The sequence below is a fragment of the Conger conger genome, chromosome 5, assembly GCF_963514075.1.
Source record: "Conger conger chromosome 5, fConCon1.1, whole genome shotgun sequence".
Lineage (NCBI taxonomy): Eukaryota > Metazoa > Chordata > Actinopteri > Anguilliformes > Congridae > Conger > Conger conger.
In genome coordinates this window covers 14,457,118-14,474,888 of record NC_083764.1, presented here as the reverse complement: position 1 = coordinate 14,474,888, position 17,771 = coordinate 14,457,118, and the positions used below count along the sequence as shown (strand labels likewise).

The 17,771-nt window shown below is 43.1% G+C and overlaps 3 protein-coding genes across 3 annotated transcripts; all 3 read left to right on the top strand.

The window, feature by feature from the left end:
- The first annotated feature begins 11 nt into the window (after positions 1 to 11).
- Positions 12 to 8,279, top strand: LOC133129256 (trace amine-associated receptor 1-like). Its single transcript, XM_061243217.1, has 3 exons — positions 12 to 403; positions 5,220 to 5,330; positions 7,796 to 8,279. Exons 1-3 carry the CDS (start codon positions 12 to 14, stop codon positions 8,277 to 8,279), a joined length of 987 nt encoding a protein of 328 aa, XP_061099201.1.
- Positions 8,280 to 10,930: 2,651 nt separating this feature from the next.
- Positions 10,931 to 11,965, top strand: LOC133129416 (trace amine-associated receptor 1-like). The gene has a single exon (XM_061243487.1). The coding sequence runs from the start codon at positions 10,931 to 10,933 to the stop codon at positions 11,963 to 11,965; it is 1,035 nt and encodes a 344-aa protein (XP_061099471.1).
- A 4,489-nt stretch (positions 11,966 to 16,454) lies between these two features.
- Positions 16,455 to 17,489, top strand: LOC133129431 (trace amine-associated receptor 1-like). The gene has a single exon (XM_061243525.1). It carries the CDS (start codon positions 16,455 to 16,457, stop codon positions 17,487 to 17,489), a length of 1,035 nt encoding a protein of 344 aa, XP_061099509.1.
- The last annotated feature ends 282 nt before the right edge of the window (positions 17,490 to 17,771 follow it).

Genomic DNA, 17,771 nt, shown 5'->3' with positions numbered 1-17,771 from the left:
TACCTGACAAAATGATTTTCACAAAACCTGGAGTGAGTGAACATTCAGACTTCTGTTACGAGTCTGTGAATAGATCTTGCCCAAAGATCACCTACCCAACAGCGATACGGATTCCACTCTATATTTTTTTCATCATCATCATTGTTCTAACCATATGTGGAAACCTACTTGTCATTATTTCTATCGCTCACTTCAAACAGCTGCAGACTCCAACCAACTACCTCATCCTTTCTCTGGCAGTGACTGACTTTCTTCTGGCAGTAATCAACATGCCTCCTAGCATGGTGCGTACGATTGAGACATGCTGGTACTTTGGAGACATGTTCTGTAAAATCCATACAAGTACAGAAGTAATGCTGTGCACTGTATCCATTTTAAATCTTTCTTTCATTTCCATTGATCGATGCAGTAAGTGCATCATTCTGACCAGGTGTTTAGTATCGCTGCGGGTTTTCCTCTTGACGCGGTAACGTAGATTTTTTTAAATTGCTCATTTGAACAGCAAGGGTTAGGGCTTGAGCCAGGTTGTTTGTCTATTACCTGTTAATCACTTCTACTGGTTGCATACCTGTAGAGTGATTGAACATTTGTCTTAAGTAACTTAAATAGCTGTGGAATTTATCAGTAGATTAGCTTTGATTTGGTATTGCTTGTGAGCAATTGTAGGCCATTTAAATAGGCGTGTCAGAGCGACGCTAGCGTATATTAGACTGGCGAAAGTTGTCCTTAGTCAGTAAGTGCATCATTCTGACCAGGTGTTTAGTATCGCTGCGGGTTTTCCTCTTGACGCGGTAACGTAGATTTTTTTAAATTGCTCATTTGAACAGCAAGGGTTAGGGCTTGAGCCAGGTTGTTTGTCTATTACCTGTTAATCACTTCTACTGGTTGCATACCTGTAGAGTGATTGAACATTTGTCTTAAGTAACTTAAATAGCTGTGGAATTTATCAGTAGATTAGCTTTGATTTGGTATTGCTTGTGAGCAATTGTAGGCCATTTAAATAGGCGTGTCAGAGCGACGCTAGCGTATATTAGACTGGCGAAAGTTGTCCTTAGTCAGTAAGTGCATCATTCTGACCAGGTGTTTAGTATCGCTGCGGGTTTTCCTCTTGACGCGGTAACGTAGATTTTTTTAAATTGCTCATTTGAACAGCAAGGGTTAGGGCTTGAGCCAGGTTGTTTGTCTATTACCTGTTAATCACTTCTACTGGTTGCATACCTGTAGAGTGATTGAACATTTGTCTTAAGTAACTTAAATAGCTGTGGAATTTATCAGTAGATTAGCTTTGATTTGGTATTGCTTGTGAGCAATTGTAGGCCATTTAAATAGGCGTGTCAGAGCGACGCTAGCGTATATTAGACTGGCGAAAGTTGTCCTTAGTCAGTAAGTGCATCATTCTGACCAGGTGTTTAGTATCGCTGCGGGTTTTCCTCTTGACGCGGTAAGGTAGATTTTTTTAAATTGCTCATTTGAACAGCAAGGGTTAGGGCTTGAGCCAGGTTGTTTGTCTATTACCTGTTAATCACTTCTACTGGTTGCATACCTGTAGAGTGATTGAACATTTGTCTTAAGTAACTTAAATAGCTGTGGAATTTATCAGTAGATTAGCTTTGATTTGGTATTGCTTGTGAGCAATTGTAGGCCATTTAAATAGGCGTGTCAGAGCGACGCTAGCGTATATTAGACTGGCGAAAGTTGTCCTTAGTCAGTAAGTGCATCATTCTGACCAGGTGTTTAGTATCGCTGCGGGTTTTCCTCTTGACGCGGTAACGTAGATTTTTTTAAATTGCTCATTTGAACAGCAAGGGTTAGGGCTTGAGCCAGGTTGTTTGTCTATTACCTGTTAATCACTTCTACTGGTTGCATACCTGTAGAGTGATTGAACATTTGTCTTAAGTAACTTAAATAGCTGTGGAATTTATCAGTAGATTAGCTTTGATTTGGTATTGCTTGTGAGCAATTGTAGGCCATTTAAATAGGCGTGTTTCTCCCCATCCCAGTCTGCTCTCTCCCTCGAAGACCCCCCCCTGCGACGTGGGCCTCCACGGCGTCGGAACCCCTCAAACCTCAGCTATCCCCCGCTGACCCCCTGTGAGGACTTTGCTGTCACAGGGGGACTATGGAACTGCCAGTCTGCCACTCGGAAGGCTGACTTCATCCCTGCGTATGCCTCCCTCCAGTCCCTACAATTCCTTGCCCTAACTGAGACCTGGATCACACCTGACAACACCGCCACTCCCGCTGCCCTCTCATCCTTTTTCTCCTTCTCGCACACTCCCCGGCCTTCTGGCCGTGGCGGTGGTACTGGTCTTTTAATTTCCCCCTCGTGGAAATTCTCTGTTCTCCCCCTCTCTGACCTGTCCATATCCACTTTTGAATTCCATTCTGTTGCAGTATCCTACCCTACTAACCTTTTCATTGCAGTTATCTACCGTCCTCCAGGGCCCCTGGGAAACTTCCTTGATGAGCTAGACACCCTTCTCAGCTCCTTCCCTGAGGATGGCACCCCACTGATTCTCCTTGGAGACTTCAACATCCACCTAGAAGCCTCCCAGTCTGCTGCCTTCCTACCGCTAATCCACTCCTTCGGCCTCTCCCTGCAACACTCTCCTCCAACCCACAAGGCGGGCAATGTCCTAGACCTTGTCTTTGTAAGGAACTGCTCATGCTCCAATTTCACGGTTACCCCTCTGCATACATCTGATCACCACTTCATCTCATTCTCCCTCCCTCTTCCTCCCCATCCTCCTCCCCCTCCTCCCTCCCACACTTCCTCAGCCCGCCGTAACCTCCGCTCCCTCTCACCCTCTTCCTTTGCCAGCACCGTCACCGCCTCACTCCCCCCTCTCGAATCCTTCTCCAAACTCCCCGCTGACTCTGCATCTGCCACCCTCCTTTCATCTCTCTCCTCCGCCTTTGACTTTCTCTGTCCCCCTGTCTCAAAGCCACCTCGCACATCCCCTCCCAGTCCTTGGATATCTGACACCCTCCGTACCTCCAGGGCCAGCCTCCGCGCAGCGGAGAGGAAGTGGGGGAAATCCAGAGACGCTTCCGACCTCATGACTTACCAGTCTCTCCTGGCGGCATTCTCTTCCGATGTCACTGCCGCCAAAGCAAAATACTATCAAACGCAAATTCAGAACTCTGCTTCTAACCCCCGGAAACTTTTCTCCATTTTCTCCTCTCTCCTCAACGCACCGCCTCCTCCTCCTCAGTCCTCCTTCGCTGCTGATGACTTTGCTGATTTCTTCGATGAGAAGGTTGCAGTCATCCGCAGATCCTTTACAACCGCCGCCCCCCTCACTGTGCCCTTCCCCCCCCTCTAGGCCCATCCCTTCCTTTTCCACTTTCTCCCCCCTTACAGACTCTGATGTTTCTCAACTCCTGCTCTGCCACCGCCCTACAACCTGTGCCCTTGACCCTATCCCCTCTTCTCTTCTCCAAACTATCACACCTGACATTCTCCCATTTGTCACCTCCCTTGTCAACTCCTCCCTGTCTTCCGGCTGTTTTCCGGCATCCTCCAAGAGGGCCCACATCACTCCGCTGCTAAAAAAGCCTACCCTGGATCCCTCCATCATCCAGAACTACCGCCCGGTATCTCTTCTTCCTTTCCTTTCTAAAACTATAGAACGAGCCGCTTCTACTCAACTTTCTTCCTTCTTTTCTAACAACAACCTGCTAGACCCCCATCAGTCTGGCTTCAGATCGGGCCACTCGACAGAGACTGCGCTCCTCTCCGTCAGTGAGTCACTTCATGCCGCACGAGCAGCCTCCCTCTCCTCTGTCCTCATTCTTCTAGATCTCTCTGCTGCCTTCGACACTGTGGATCACTCCATCCTCCTGTCTGCCCTGTCAGCAACGGGCATCTGTGGCACAGCCCTGGACTGGATTGAGTCCTACCTCTCTGGTCGCTCCTTCCAGGTTGCCTGGGCTGGTTCGGTATCGACACCTCGGCCCCTCGCCACAGGAGTTCCCCAGGGCTCAGTCCTTGGCCCGCTTCTTTTTTCTCTCTACACTCGCTCCCTTGGCCCTGTGATCACTGCACATGGGCTATCCTACCACTGCTATGCGGACGATACCCAACTCTTCGTCTCGTTCCCGCCGTCTGATACGCAGGTTTCAGCCCGTATCTCTGCTTGCCTGAGGGACATCCAGAGCTGGATGGACAACCACCATCTAAAGCTCAACCCAGGTAAAACTGAAATGATATTCATCCCTGCTAATACCTCTCCCCATCTGGATCTCTCCATTTCCCTCGGGGATACCACACTCACGCCGTCACCCAGTGCAAGGAACCTCGGCGTGGTGATGGACAGCAGACTGTCCCTTTCCGAGATCATTGCGGCGGTGACCCGGTCTTGCAGGTTCTTCCTATACAACATACGGAGAATCCGCCCCTTTCTCACCCCCTACTCGACCCAGCTCCTGGTCCAAGCGATGGTTCTGTCCCGCCTGGATTACTGCAATTCCCTCTTGGCTGGCCTCCCAGCGTCTGCCATCAGACCCCTCCAACTCATCCAGAATGCAGCAGCTCGTCTGGTCTTCAACCTTCCCAAATACTCACACGTCACCCCCCTGCTTACTTCCCTCCACTGGCTGCCTGTCATGGCTCGCATCAAATTCAAAACATTGGTGCTAGCCTTCCAAGCAGTTAAAGGGTCTTCCCCAGCTTATCTGCAAAAAATCATCAGACCCTACACCCCTGCCAGACCTCTTCGTTCAGCCTCCACAGGCCGCTTGGCACCTCCCCCTCTCAGAACCTCCACCTCACGCTCACGACTACTGTCTGTTCTGGCTCCACGGTGGTGGAACGAACTCCCCGTTGAGGTCAGAACTATAGAATCCCTCCCCACCTTCAAGCGCAAGCTGAAGACACACCTCTTCAAACAGCACCTCTCCCCATCCCTCCCTACCTCCCTGTGAACCTTAATTGTTGTCTCTGTGACTTGTGTATCAGTATTTTAGTTGGCTAGGTAAGCAGTGTTTGGATAGTTAACTTTGGTGACTTTTGCTCTGTTTGTTTGTTTGTTTGTTCAAAAAAAAAAAAAAAAAAAAAAAAAAAAAAAATTGGCCCTTGTCCTTATCTTTCTTGTACAGGTAGCAGTTGAAATTGTACTTACCTCTAGGGTCTTTCAGCGAACTTATCCCTGGTTATGGGTATGCACTTTGTTGTACGTCGCTCTGGATAAGAGCGTCTGCCAAATGCCAATAATGTAATATTATGCAGTTTGCCAGCCTCTCCACTATCAGACCAAAATCACCTCTTCTACTATAGTTATCATGATCCTGATCAGTTGGAACTTGTCCTTCATCATTGGTTTCGGAATTATATTTGACCACTCCTTCATCTCTTTCTCTCTTCCACTCTCCTCTAACACCCATCCATCTCTCCCACCATCCACTGTCACCTGTCGACGGAACCTACGCCACCTGTCTTCCTCCACCCTCTCATCTACAATCCTCTCCTCCCTACCATCTGCGGAGTCTTTCTCTCGACTGTCTACCGATGATGCGGCTACAACTCTCATGTCCTCCCTCTCATCTTCCTTTGACTCTCTGTGTCCCCTCACCACCAAACTAGCTCGGGCCTCCCCCCCCAGTCCCTGGCTTTCTGATGCTCTACGAGCTGTCCGAACCGAACTGCGGGCGGCGGAGAGAAAATGGAAAAGGTCCTGTCTCCCCAGTGATATAGCTTCCTTCCATGCCCTCTTATCATCTTTCCATTCCTCTGTCTCTCTAACTAAATCTTCCTTCTTTCACTCGAAAATTAACGCGGCCGCCTCTAATCCCCGCAAACTGTTTTCAACTTTCTCCTCTCTTCTGGCCCCCCCTCCCCCCCCACCCCCCTCATCACTCACACCTGATGACTTTGTCTCCTTCTTTGAAAAGAAGGTCGATGCTATTCGCAATTCCTTCTCCCAACCCTCCACCCCTGCTGACCCTCCTACCCTCCCCAACTCCCTAACCTCCTTTTCTCCCCTCGCTGACGCCGACACGCTGAAACTCCTTACTTCCCACCGCCCAACCACCTGTCCTCTTGACCCCATCCCCTCTCCCCTCCTACAATCTATATCTGAGGACATTCTCCCTTTTCTCTCCTCTCTAATCAACACCTCCCTCTCTTCCGGCACCATGCCCTCTTCCCTGAAGAGGGCCAGAGTCACTCCCCTCCTCAAAAAACCTACTCTCGATCCCTCTGCCCTGAACAACTACCGGCCTGTCTCTCTTCTTCCCTTTTTTGCTAAAACCCTGGAACGGGCGGTCTGCTCCCAACTGTCCACTTATCTTCTCCACAACAATCTCCATGACCCCAACCAGTCTGGCTTCAAGAGTGGCCACTCCACTGAAACCGCCCTGCTCGCGGTCACTGAGGCACTCCACTCTGCTAAAGCAAAATCCCTCTCCTCTGTCCTCATCTTCCTCGACCTGTCGGCCGCCTTCGATACAGTCAACCATGAGATTCTGCTCTCATCGCTGTCTGGGATGGGTGTCACAGGTTCTGCACTCGCTTGGTTTTCCTCCTACCTCTCTGGTCGCTCCTACCAGGTGACTTGGAGGGGCGCACTCTCCGACCCTCAACCCCTACGAACTGGAGTCCCGCAGGGCTCGGTTCTTGGGCCTCTCCTCTTCTCGCTATACACCATGTCTCTTGGTTCTGTTATCTCTTCCCACGGCTTCTCTTATCACTCCTACGCTGATGACACCCAACTCTTCATTTCCTTCCCCCCTGACACCCAAATCACCACACAGATCTCTGCCTGCTTGGCTGATATCTCTGCATGGATGACTTCCCATCACCTGAAGCTCAACCTTGCCAAAACTGAGCTTCTCTACATCCCTGCTAAGTCCTCTCCGTCAATCGACCTCTCACTGACTGTGGAGGACTTTGTAGTTTCCTCCTCCCGTACGGCAAAGAATCTTGGGGTGACTCTTGATAACTGCCTCTCCCTGGCTCCACAAGTATCCTCCACTGCCAGAACCTGCAGGTTCTCTCTGTTTAATATACGCCGCATCCGTCATCTCCTGACGGAGAAAGCCACCCAGCTCCTAGTCCAGGCGCTCGTCATTTCCCGCCTGGATTACTGCAACTCCCTCCTAGCCGGTCTCCCTGCGTGCGCCATCAAGCCCCTCCAGCTGGTCCAGAATGCTGCAGCCCGCTTGATCACCAGTCAGCCCAGGTCGGCTCATGTCACCCCGCTTCTCATTGGCCTCCACTGGCTTCCTATTGCCGCACGCATCCGATTCAAGGCCCTAGTGTTGGCATTTCAGGCTGCTAAGGGGACTGCCCCACATTACATACAATCCCTGATCACTCCCTACTCCCCAGCTAGACCACTCCGGTCTGCCAGCTCTGGTCGCCTTACGATTCCCTCTCTACGGGCACCTGGCGGTCGAGCTGCACGTTCACGCCTGTTTTCCGTTCTGGTTCCTCAGTGGTGGAATGACTTGCCTACCACTGTCAGGACAGCAGAATCCCTCCCCCTATTTCGACGCAGACTCAAAACACACCTCTTCAAACTCTACCTTAGCCCCCCCTCCTGATTTACCCCGCCCCCCCCTTCTGATACCCCTATCCCTGTCTAACCCCCCCCCCCCCCCCCAAAAAAAAAAAAAAAAAAAAAAAAAAAAAAATTGCACTTATGATGACGACTATATGTTTAGAACAGCAGTCCAGGTGTATTTTTCTAGTTCTGGATGGGATGCTTTGACTTGTGGTAGAACCTATGCACTTGTAAGTCGCTTTGGATTAAAAGCGTCTGCCAAATGACTAAAATGTAAAATGTAAAATGTAAATATTTCTGAAACTGAACATTCGTGGTATCGAAGACTTTTACAACAAGAACTTTTGTTTTGGAGGCTGTTATATTTTCCATAGCAAGACATCTGCTATTATATCTTCAGTCTTAGCTTTTTACATACCAGGGCTCATTATGATTACCATCTATCAGAAAATCTTCCACATTGCATTGAAGCAAGCCTGCTCAATTCAAAGCACTGCATGTCAGCATGTACAACCTGGAAACAGCACATCCTCAAGCAGCATGGAGCGAAAGGCTACAAAGACTCTGGCAATTGTTATGGGGGTATTCCTGTCATGCTGGTTACCATTTTTCATGTGCAACCTAATAGATCCAATAATCAATTATTCTGTTCCACCTGTTTTGTTTGAGATATTTTTCTGGCTTGGCTATTTCAATTCAACAAGTAATCCTATTGTTTATGCTTTCTATTACAGTTGGTTTCAGAAAGCCTTCAAAATGATCATTTCAGGCTAAATATTTGAAGCTCATTCTTCAAGAACAAAACTGTCCACAGACTGAAAAGCTTCAACTCGCATGCCATGTGTACAACTGTAAATTAAATCATACAAACTGAATGAGATGCAGAATTTTAGAAATCATTTTACAAATGAACAACACTTCAAATATTTTGCAAATAAAGTTCAAAATTAATAGAAATAGAATGTAAAAAAGGCTACCCCTGCCCTTTTTGCTCTGAGAGCCAAAGTGCCCTTTTTTATTCTTGAACACTTTTGACTACAGACATAATTCTGGTCTGTTCTGAAAGGTAACCCTGTTGTGTTTTCTAAGAGTCAGAATTACTCAAAATATTACAAAGTTACAGAAGGTCAAACACAATGAAAGTGGAAGCTTTTTTTCTCACTGAAAATATTTTCTGTATTTGACTGGATACAGATTATTGTAGCTGTGGCTGGTGTGCTTAGCAACACATTGGAGCCAAGTCACAACTCTGTATAAATCCCCTTTCAAATTTGAGGACAATATCCCCAAAAATGTGCATTCTGCATTGTTTTTTCTAATCAATGTCTAGACTCTAAAAGGACACTAAATGATATTATGGGTATTTATAAGGTGTAAAATACTGCATTTTGCGTACTAAACTATACAACAACTTATTTATTGCTGTATGTGGATTTCCAAAATTTAGAGAATGTGAGTTCCTCCCACACCACCCACATGTTACAAAATAAGGAACTGTTTACACTAAAACAATGGCATCTTAAAATAGTTTATACAGATAGAAACGTGAGTTAATGCTTTCAAATGGTATATCCTTTTACCATAGTGATTGAAAATTGCATCCTGGAAAAATAATGAATGCAAAAAACCCCTCACCAGGCCAGCTCTGGGCCAGTGATACTTGAGGGGTAAACCAGACAATGTCTGTGCCAATAAGGAACACTTTATTTTTCCCCTCATGTCATGGCTGGCTCAACCCAATTTATCCCCAGTTTGTGACATTTGTTGCCCTAATGTCAGCATCAGCAGCTCAAATACCCATCTGGTGTGACCTTGGTGTAAAAATGAAAGTGTAATTTTTTTATTTCATAGGGGCATCCTAGTAGCATGAGTCCTTCAGTTTTTCATCGAAAGAGGCTTTGCCATTTTTATATTAACTACGTCCATTCTCTCTTAGTTTTTGATAATTATAAGGACATCACATAGCATTGTTTTTATTATTGTTTGTATTGATTTTTTTCAGAAGCATGTGGTGACTGGTGCAGTGTAGCAACATGTTACCATTCAAAGCCTATTGATCAGAACAGGTCAGCCAGCCAGCTTTTTTGCTGGTATCCTTCTGTTTAACCTCAGACTTGTGGCGATTTGTGACAGCATAGCAACGCTGCTGTTCATATCGATCAGATCAAGCTAACCAGCTTTAGTGCCAGTTTTCCCTTCAATTAAATGTGAAACTTGCAGGTAGCAATTCAAGCTATTTTATTAACGTCTTCTGTGACATGAATGGGCAATTAAAATTTGAAAGGAGGGACAATATTTAAATTGGAATTCAAATCTCATTGGGAAGATGAAATACCATACAGTTGATTGCATTGAACTGTAATATTACAGTTCAATGGTTGAATGCATGCTAGCTTTACGGCTTAGGGTAGCTCCACTTACAGAAAAATTACAGAAAAAAAGACCACTACTGGTGTCTAGTACATGCCCCAGGGTGTCCGATAATATGTCCCCTTAGCGGCTAATGCTATCAATGGACACTGCCATTTGCCAGCACAGGAAATTAAAAAAATAACTACCAGAAGATAATAATCATGTTTTTTCTACTTAAGTAGGTACATATTTTTGCCAATATTTCTATATACAGCTGAAAATATGTTTACGTTTTGTTGTTGTTGAAGGAACCTGTCCTATAATAAGTGATCGAACGCTACTTTCCGCCAAAGACATTTGGCCAGAAAAAGGAGGAATTAAATCTACTTGTAATGAATTAAGAAATACATTTAAATTTGCTGCTGTCACTCACTACTTATGTATTTTGCTTAAACTCAGTTTGTCATACTGCAATGCAATGGAAGGGAAATAAATCTGTAGATAACACTTCAAAATAATTCATTGGAACAGCATTTTATGTGTGTAGATTTGTCATGGAAGTTGAGTCTTTATATCACGAACACAAATGTTCTGCTTTTTCATGAAACTTCTAATGAGGAAGCATTTAAGCAAACAGTGGTTTGACTAGCAATAACAGGGGAAATACATGGTTGCTGTCAGTGCTTAGGGGATACCAGCACCTCACGTGAGTAACTTTTAAGCTGTGGGAATGTGAGAAAACTGTATATAACAGAACCATCTCCACTGATGCTACACATTGTCACAGGACATCTGCCGGAGATCTTGAGTCTTGAGAAAGACATAATTTACTTCAGTGACTTAGAATATTTATTGAATGCTTATTTATCAACAGAACAATGAATGTATTTAAATTGGTTTCATGCCGCAACTGAAGTGAGAGTTAGAATTGTAACTGCATTTCAAATAATACTGCTGTTCAGGAGATGTTAAGTGTGATGTATATGTTTCTACAATGAATGCTTGGTGTGGTAAATGCTTTTCTTTTGCTTCTTTGTTCAGTTGTAAACCATTATAGCTGACAACATAATACAATGAATTCCAGTCAACCTGGAATGACTGAATATTCAGACTTCTGTTACAAGTCTGTGAATAGATCTTGCCCAAAGATCACCTACCCAACAGCGATACGGATTACACTCTATATTTTCTTCATTACCATTATGGTTCTAACCATATGTGGAAACCTCCTTGTCATCATTTCAATCACTCACTTCAAACAGCTGCAGACTCCAACCAACTACCTCATCCTTTCTCTGGCAGTGACTGACTTCCTCCTGGCAGTAGTCAACATGCCTCCTAGCATGGTGCACACAATTGAGACATGCTGGTACTTTGGAGACATGCTCTGTAAAATCCATTCAAGTACAGATGTAATGCTATGCAATGTGTCCATTTTAAATCTTTCTTTTATTTCCATTGATCGATATTATGCAGTTTGCCAGCCACTCCGCTACCGGACCAAGATCACCACTTGTACAGCAGTGATCATGATACTGATCAGTTGGAACTTGTCCTTCATCATTGCGTTTGGAGCAATATTTCTGAAACTGAACATTCGTGGTATGGAAGATTTTTACTACAATAACTTTCATTGTTTTGGAGGCTGTTTCCTTTTCCTGAGCAAAACAGCTGCTATTATAGGTTCAGTCCTATCATTTTACATACCAGGATTCATTATGGTTACCATCTATCAGAAAATCTTACACATTGCACTGAAGCAAGCCCGCTCAATTCACAGCACTGCATGTCAGCACGTACAAACTGGAAACAGCACATCTTCAAGCAAAATGGAGCGAAAGGCTACAAAGACCCTGGCCATTGTTATGGGCGTATTTCTGACATGTTGGTTCCCATATTTTATGTGTCACATACTTGACCCAATGATCAATTATTCGGTTCCACCTGTTTTGTTTGAAACACTCGGCTGGATTGCCTATTTCAATTCAACAACTAATCCTATTGTTTATGCTTTCTTTTACAGTTGGTTTCGGAAAGCCTTCAAAATGATCATTTTTGGTAAAATATTTCAAGCCCATTCTTCAAGAATAAAATTCTCCACAGACTGAAAAGCTCCTGCTTTGGCTTCAACATGCATGTCATTTATCTAGTGGAACTGAAATCATACAAACTGACTGAGATGCAGAATTTACAGAATAATTTGACAAATCAGACAAACCTTACATTCTATAAATATGCAAAACATTTGAATAAAAATTTGCACTTGGAAATTTTGTAGCCTACTGCATTTGCAAAAGTAGAGTTCTGCAAGAGACCCGCAGCCTCATTTATAAAATGGTCTCCCAATCAAGTAGTATTTGCTTTCACAGACAACAGCCTACAGGTTACTATACAATTTGGCTATGGCCTCAGGGCCACCTGTGCCCTTTTTGCTCTGAGAGCCAAAGTGCCCTTTCTTTTCTAAACCTTTATTTATCCAGGGTAGGTCTGTGCCAATAAGGAACCTTCATTTCTGCCCTCATTCCATGCCTGGCTCTGAGCCAATTCATCCCCAGCTTGTGACTTTTTTGCCATAATGTCACACCAGAGGGCATTTCAGCTGCTGACAAAACCTTCTAGTGTGTCCTAGGGGTAAAAATTAATCATGCTTCAATTCCGGGCACCCTTGTAGCATGGGACCTTCAGTTTTCTATCCAAAGGGGCATCCTAATAGGACATCTCCTAGCTTTATTTTTGTGCTAAGGTCACATGAAACTGTGTTTTCTCTATCATAGGGGCACCAGAGGGACACTTCTGGCACTTTATAGGGCAAAAATTAAACATGTAAATGTCCTATTCGAATTCCCCTGTGTCTCTTCTGCTTAGATTCTACATTATAGTCACTAGGAACTTGGTGCAAAAACTGTTTTCTCACGATAGAAATGCTTCAATAAAGGAAGTACTCAGCAACCAAAAAACAAAGTGAGAGAGTTAAAATTCTTTGCCAGCAGGCATTTGTCATGTCATATAAACTCACCGAGCACTTTATTAGACATTTATTAGACTCATTCTTGAGACTTCTACTGCTGTAGCCTATCCACTTAAGAGTTATGATGTGTTGTGTGTTCAGAGATGCTCTTCTGCATACCACTGTTGAAATGTGTGGTTATTTGCGTTACTGTCACCTTCCTGTTAGCTTTGACCAGTCTGGCCATTCTCCTCTGACATCTATCCTTAACAAGGCGTTTCTGTCTGCAGAACTGCTGCTCACTGCATTCTTTTTTTGTTCACCAGTCTTTGCAATCTCTAGAGACTAGTGTGCATACAAATCCCAGGAGATCAGCAGTTTCTGAGATACTCAAACCACCCTGTCTGCCACCACTAATCATTCCACGGTCAAAGTCACTTAGATCCAATTTTTTCCCCATTCTGATGGTTGATGTGAACATTAACTGAAGTTCCTGACCCGTATCTACATGATTCCATGCATTCCACTGCTGCCACACACTTGGCTAATTAGATAATCACATTAATAAGTAGGTGTAATAAAGTAAAAATGTTCCTAGTATAGTGCTCGGTGAATGTACAATCAGTGAACACTTTGTTAGGTATTTATTAGACTCATTTTTTTAAACTTATTCAGTCTTCTGCTCCTGTATCCGATCCACTTAGAGGTTTGATGTGGTGTGTTTAGAGATGCTCTTCTGCATAGCACTGTTGTAATGTGTGAATATTTACATTAGCTTCCTGTCAGCTTTGACAAGTCTGACCATTCTCCTCTGACCTGTCTCAGTAACTTTAAATTAAACTTTCCAGGACCAGTGCTGCTTCGATATGTAGGTTTAACCCCTTAAATATCAACACATTTCCTGATACAAGCTTGAAAATGGCATCCCCAAAATATAATGGCTGCTATTCTTGAGGTGTTTTGACTACAGGCATACTCCTGGTCCAATGAAAGGTAACCCTTTGGAGTTTGTTTTCAGAATTACTCCAAATATTACTCAAATAAAGTTGCAGAAGCTTTTTTTCTCACTGAAAAGATTTTCTGTTTTTGACTGGATACAGATTATTGTAGCTGTGGCTGGTGCACTTAGAAACACAATGGACCAAGTCTGGGAAAAACCCTTTCAAATTTGAGGACAATATCACCAGAAATGAGCATTCTGTATAGTGATTTTGACTCAATGTCTAGACAACATCTAGGCAATCAATGTTTTCCAAAAAGGACATTTGGAGACTCCAGAAGGACACATGGAAACGACATGATATTATGGGTCTTATGAGATCTAAAATACTGCATCTTGCTTACTAAACTATAGCTTTTATTTCAAAAAGTGTTTCCACTTCCCCCCACCTGTCACCCTCCCCTACCTCTCTGTCCCAATCTCCCTTTCCGTGCAGCTATCCTCAGACAGCAACAGCTTGAGAAAATAAGAAAATAAATGCAATAATCGCAATAATACCATCTTGTATACTAATATACTCATTGAGTTTTTGTCAAATACCCAAACCCCATCAACAAGTCAAACACATTCCATAATTTCACATCCAAAAGCAGGCTGATTCCTTATTTATAAGCATAATGAATAATAATAAAATATTTTGAGTATGTATTTAGATACTCACAGATATTAAATGAGGTCACGTCACTGAAAATACCCTCTACTGTGTTGTCAACAGTGTTTCTACTGTCTTCCTCAGAAATATTTACTCAAGACAAGAGATTCCGTGGAAATCCTCCAAAGGAAGTCCTCTATTTTACAGAGCCCCCAAAGGGACATTGAAAAAAACAAAAAACATAAAGTATCTTGTGCCCACAAAATACTAACTTGTACACATGAGAACTAATTTGCACAAGTTCCTTGCTTCAAATTAGAGAGAGTGGATTCAAGAGAGCCATGGAGTAGGTGGTGGTGTGTCTGCACCAATCTACTTTGTATCTGTTAGTTTTGTTACATGTAAGTTTGGTTGTCTGTTTCCCGTGGGTAATCACACTAAGCATCATTGTACTGAAGTGCTACCCTGAGGCTGTGCCATCTGTTGAATATTTAGAATTGGGGCATATGGATCCTCACGCTAGGCATGGGTGTGACACGTTCCTACACCTTCTATATTAATACAAGTAATAGTAATAGATGGAAATGGTTCAATGCCGGAAGTATGTCTACAACCAGCCAACAAAGTGAGAGAGTTCCACTTCTACGCTAACAGGAATTTGTCATCCCATATAGTTTCCACCACACATACTCCCTCCCTGGCCACATCAGGGTCTGGCTAAACCAGGCTTGCCTGGTCTTCGTTTATTTCAATTTGTTTTGGTGTTTTTGTTTGCTTGTATATGTATTTTTATATAACTAGCCTGTATGTGTGACCAATTATCAGGCACTCAGAACGGGGGATGCAATAGCGAGACCACAATTAAAGTTCTTGGTCGGGGACGAAACAGGTCAAAACAGGTATCAATACGAAAACAAGAATATGGAATAGACACATAACAATCTGGCAACTAACTGCACAAACAGAGGGGTCTTTATACACAGGTGACGAGAGGGAATGGGAATCAGGTGGGGAAACAATCAGGAAGTGAAACGAATGAATGAAGTGAAAGGGAGACTACAGTGTGCACGGAGGTAACAAAAACACGAAAACGCGAACAACATAGGCAGAATACAGAACATGAAAAACACGAAACCTAACACAAATTGAGGTGCAATGTGCACTGCTGCATACCTTGTACTGTATTGTGTCTGTATTGTTCACGTCATTGCATTGTATTGCTCAGAAAAAAAGACTATAGAAATACATTTGGATTGAATTGAATCCATATGTATGCTTCTGTCTTCTTGGCCAGGTCTCCCTTGCAAATTCGATTGTCTAATCTAATAAGGTAAAATAAATACAATTTGAAAAACATTAATGTAATTTATGAATGCACTTCTTACAGGACCGTGGTGCTACTATAAGTAGGTTTAACACTGAATAAGAAAAAACCATAATAGTTGGCAATGACCCTGAATAAATTTCTTTAACGTGTAGTAGGGCAGTCTGAAGGGTGTTCAACATTTTATATGTGTAGGTTTGTCATGGAAGTTCAGTCCTTATATCTGGAACACAAATGTTCTGCCTTTTCATGAAACTTCTAATGTGGAAGCATTTAAGCAAACCGTGGTTTGAGTTGCAATAACAATAGGGAAAATACATGGTTGCTGTCAGTGCTGAGGGTTAACAGCTCCCCACGTGAGTAACTTTTAAGCTGTGGGACTGTGAGCAAACTGTATGTATATAACAGAACCATCTCCAATGGTGTTAGACATTGTCACAGGACATCTGCCAGAGGTCTTGAGTCTTGAGGAAGACATAATTTACTTCAGTGACTCAGAATATTTATTGAATGCTTTTTCATCAACATAAAAATGAATGTATTTAAATTAGTTTCATGCCACAACTGAATTCTGAGGTGAGAGTTAGAATTGTAACTGGATTTTAAATTATACTGCTGTTCAGGAGATGTTAACTGTGAGAAATTTGTTTCTGCAATTAATGCTTGGTGTGGTAAATGCTTTTCTTTTGCTTCTTTGTTTAGTTGTAAATCGTTATAGCTGACAACATAATACAATGAATTTCAGTCAACCTGGAATGATTGAATATTCAGACTTCTGTTATAAGTCTGTGAATAGATCTTGCCCAAAGATCACCTACCCAACAGCGATACGGATTACACTGTATATTTTCTTCATTACCATTATTGTTTTCACCATGTGTGGAAACCTCCTTGTCATAATTTCAATCACTCACTTCAAACAGCTGCAGACTCCAACCAACTACCTCATCCTCTCTCTGGCAGTGACTGACTTCCTCCTGGCAGTAGTCAACATGCCTCCTAGCATGGTGCGCACAATTGAGACATGCTGGTACTTTGGTGACATGTTCTGTAAAATCCATTCAAGTACAGAGTTAATGCTGTGCACTGTATCCATTTTAAATCTTTCTTTTATTTCCATTGATCGATATTATGCAGTTTGCCGGCCGCTCCACTACCAGACCAAGTTCACCACTTGTACTGCAGTGATCATGATCCTGATCAGTTGGAACCTATCGTTCATCATTGCGTTTGGAGCAATATTTCTGAAACTGAACATTCGTGGTATCGAAGATTTTTACTACAATAATTTGTATTGTTTTGGAGGCTGTTTTCTTATCCAGACCAAGACATCTGCTATTATAGGGTCACTTCTATCTTTTTACATTCCAGGGTTCATTATGGTTACCATATATCAAAAAATCTTCCACATTGCACTGAAGCAAGCCCGCTCAATTCACAGCACTGCATGTCAGCACGTACAACCTGGAAACAGCCCATCTTCAAGCAACATGGAGCGAAAGGCTACAAAGACTCTGGCAGTTGTTATGGGGGTATTCCTGACATGCTGGTTACCATTTTTTATCTGTAACCTAATTGATCCAATGATCAATTATTCTATTCCACCTGTTTTGTTTGACACATTTTTCTGGTTTGCCTATTTCAATTCAACAAGTAATCCTATTGTTTATGCTTTCTTTTACAGTTGGTTTCGGAAAGCCTTCAAAATGATCATTTTTGCTAAAATATTTCAAGTCCATTCTTCAAGAATAAAATTGTCCACAGACTGAAAAGCTCCTGCTTTGGCTTCAACTCACATGTCATTTGTATAAGTGAAGTGGAAGTGAAATTATACAAACTGACTGAGATGCAGAATTTCCAGAATCATTTTACAAATCAGACAAACCTTACATTTTATAAATATGCAAAAAATTTGAATAAAAATTGAGTCATGAGAAGAAATAAAATGTATAAAAGTTTCACTTGAAAATTTTGCAGCCAACTGCATTTGCAAAAGTAGAGTTCTGCAAGAGACCAGCAGCCTCATTTATAAAATGGTCTCTCAATGAAAT

Excerpts from the sequence above, each read along its gene's own strand:
- LOC133129431 (XM_061243525.1), top strand. The coding sequence starts at position 16,455 with ATGAATTTCAGTCAACCTGGAATGATTGAATATTCAGACTTCTGTTAT.
- LOC133129256 (XM_061243217.1), top strand. The coding sequence starts at position 12 with ATGATTTTCACAAAACCTGGAGTGAGTGAACATTCAGACTTCTGTTAC. Across the intron at positions 404-5,219 it reads TCTTTCATTTCCATTGATCG|ATATTATGCAGTTTGCCAGC; the intron begins ATGCAGTAAGTG and ends GCCAATAATGTA. Across the intron at positions 5,331-7,795 it reads TTCATCATTGGTTTCGGAAT|AATATTTCTGAAACTGAACA; the intron begins TATATTTGACCA and ends ATGTAAAATGTA.
- LOC133129416 (XM_061243487.1), top strand. The coding sequence starts at position 10,931 with ATGAATTCCAGTCAACCTGGAATGACTGAATATTCAGACTTCTGTTAC.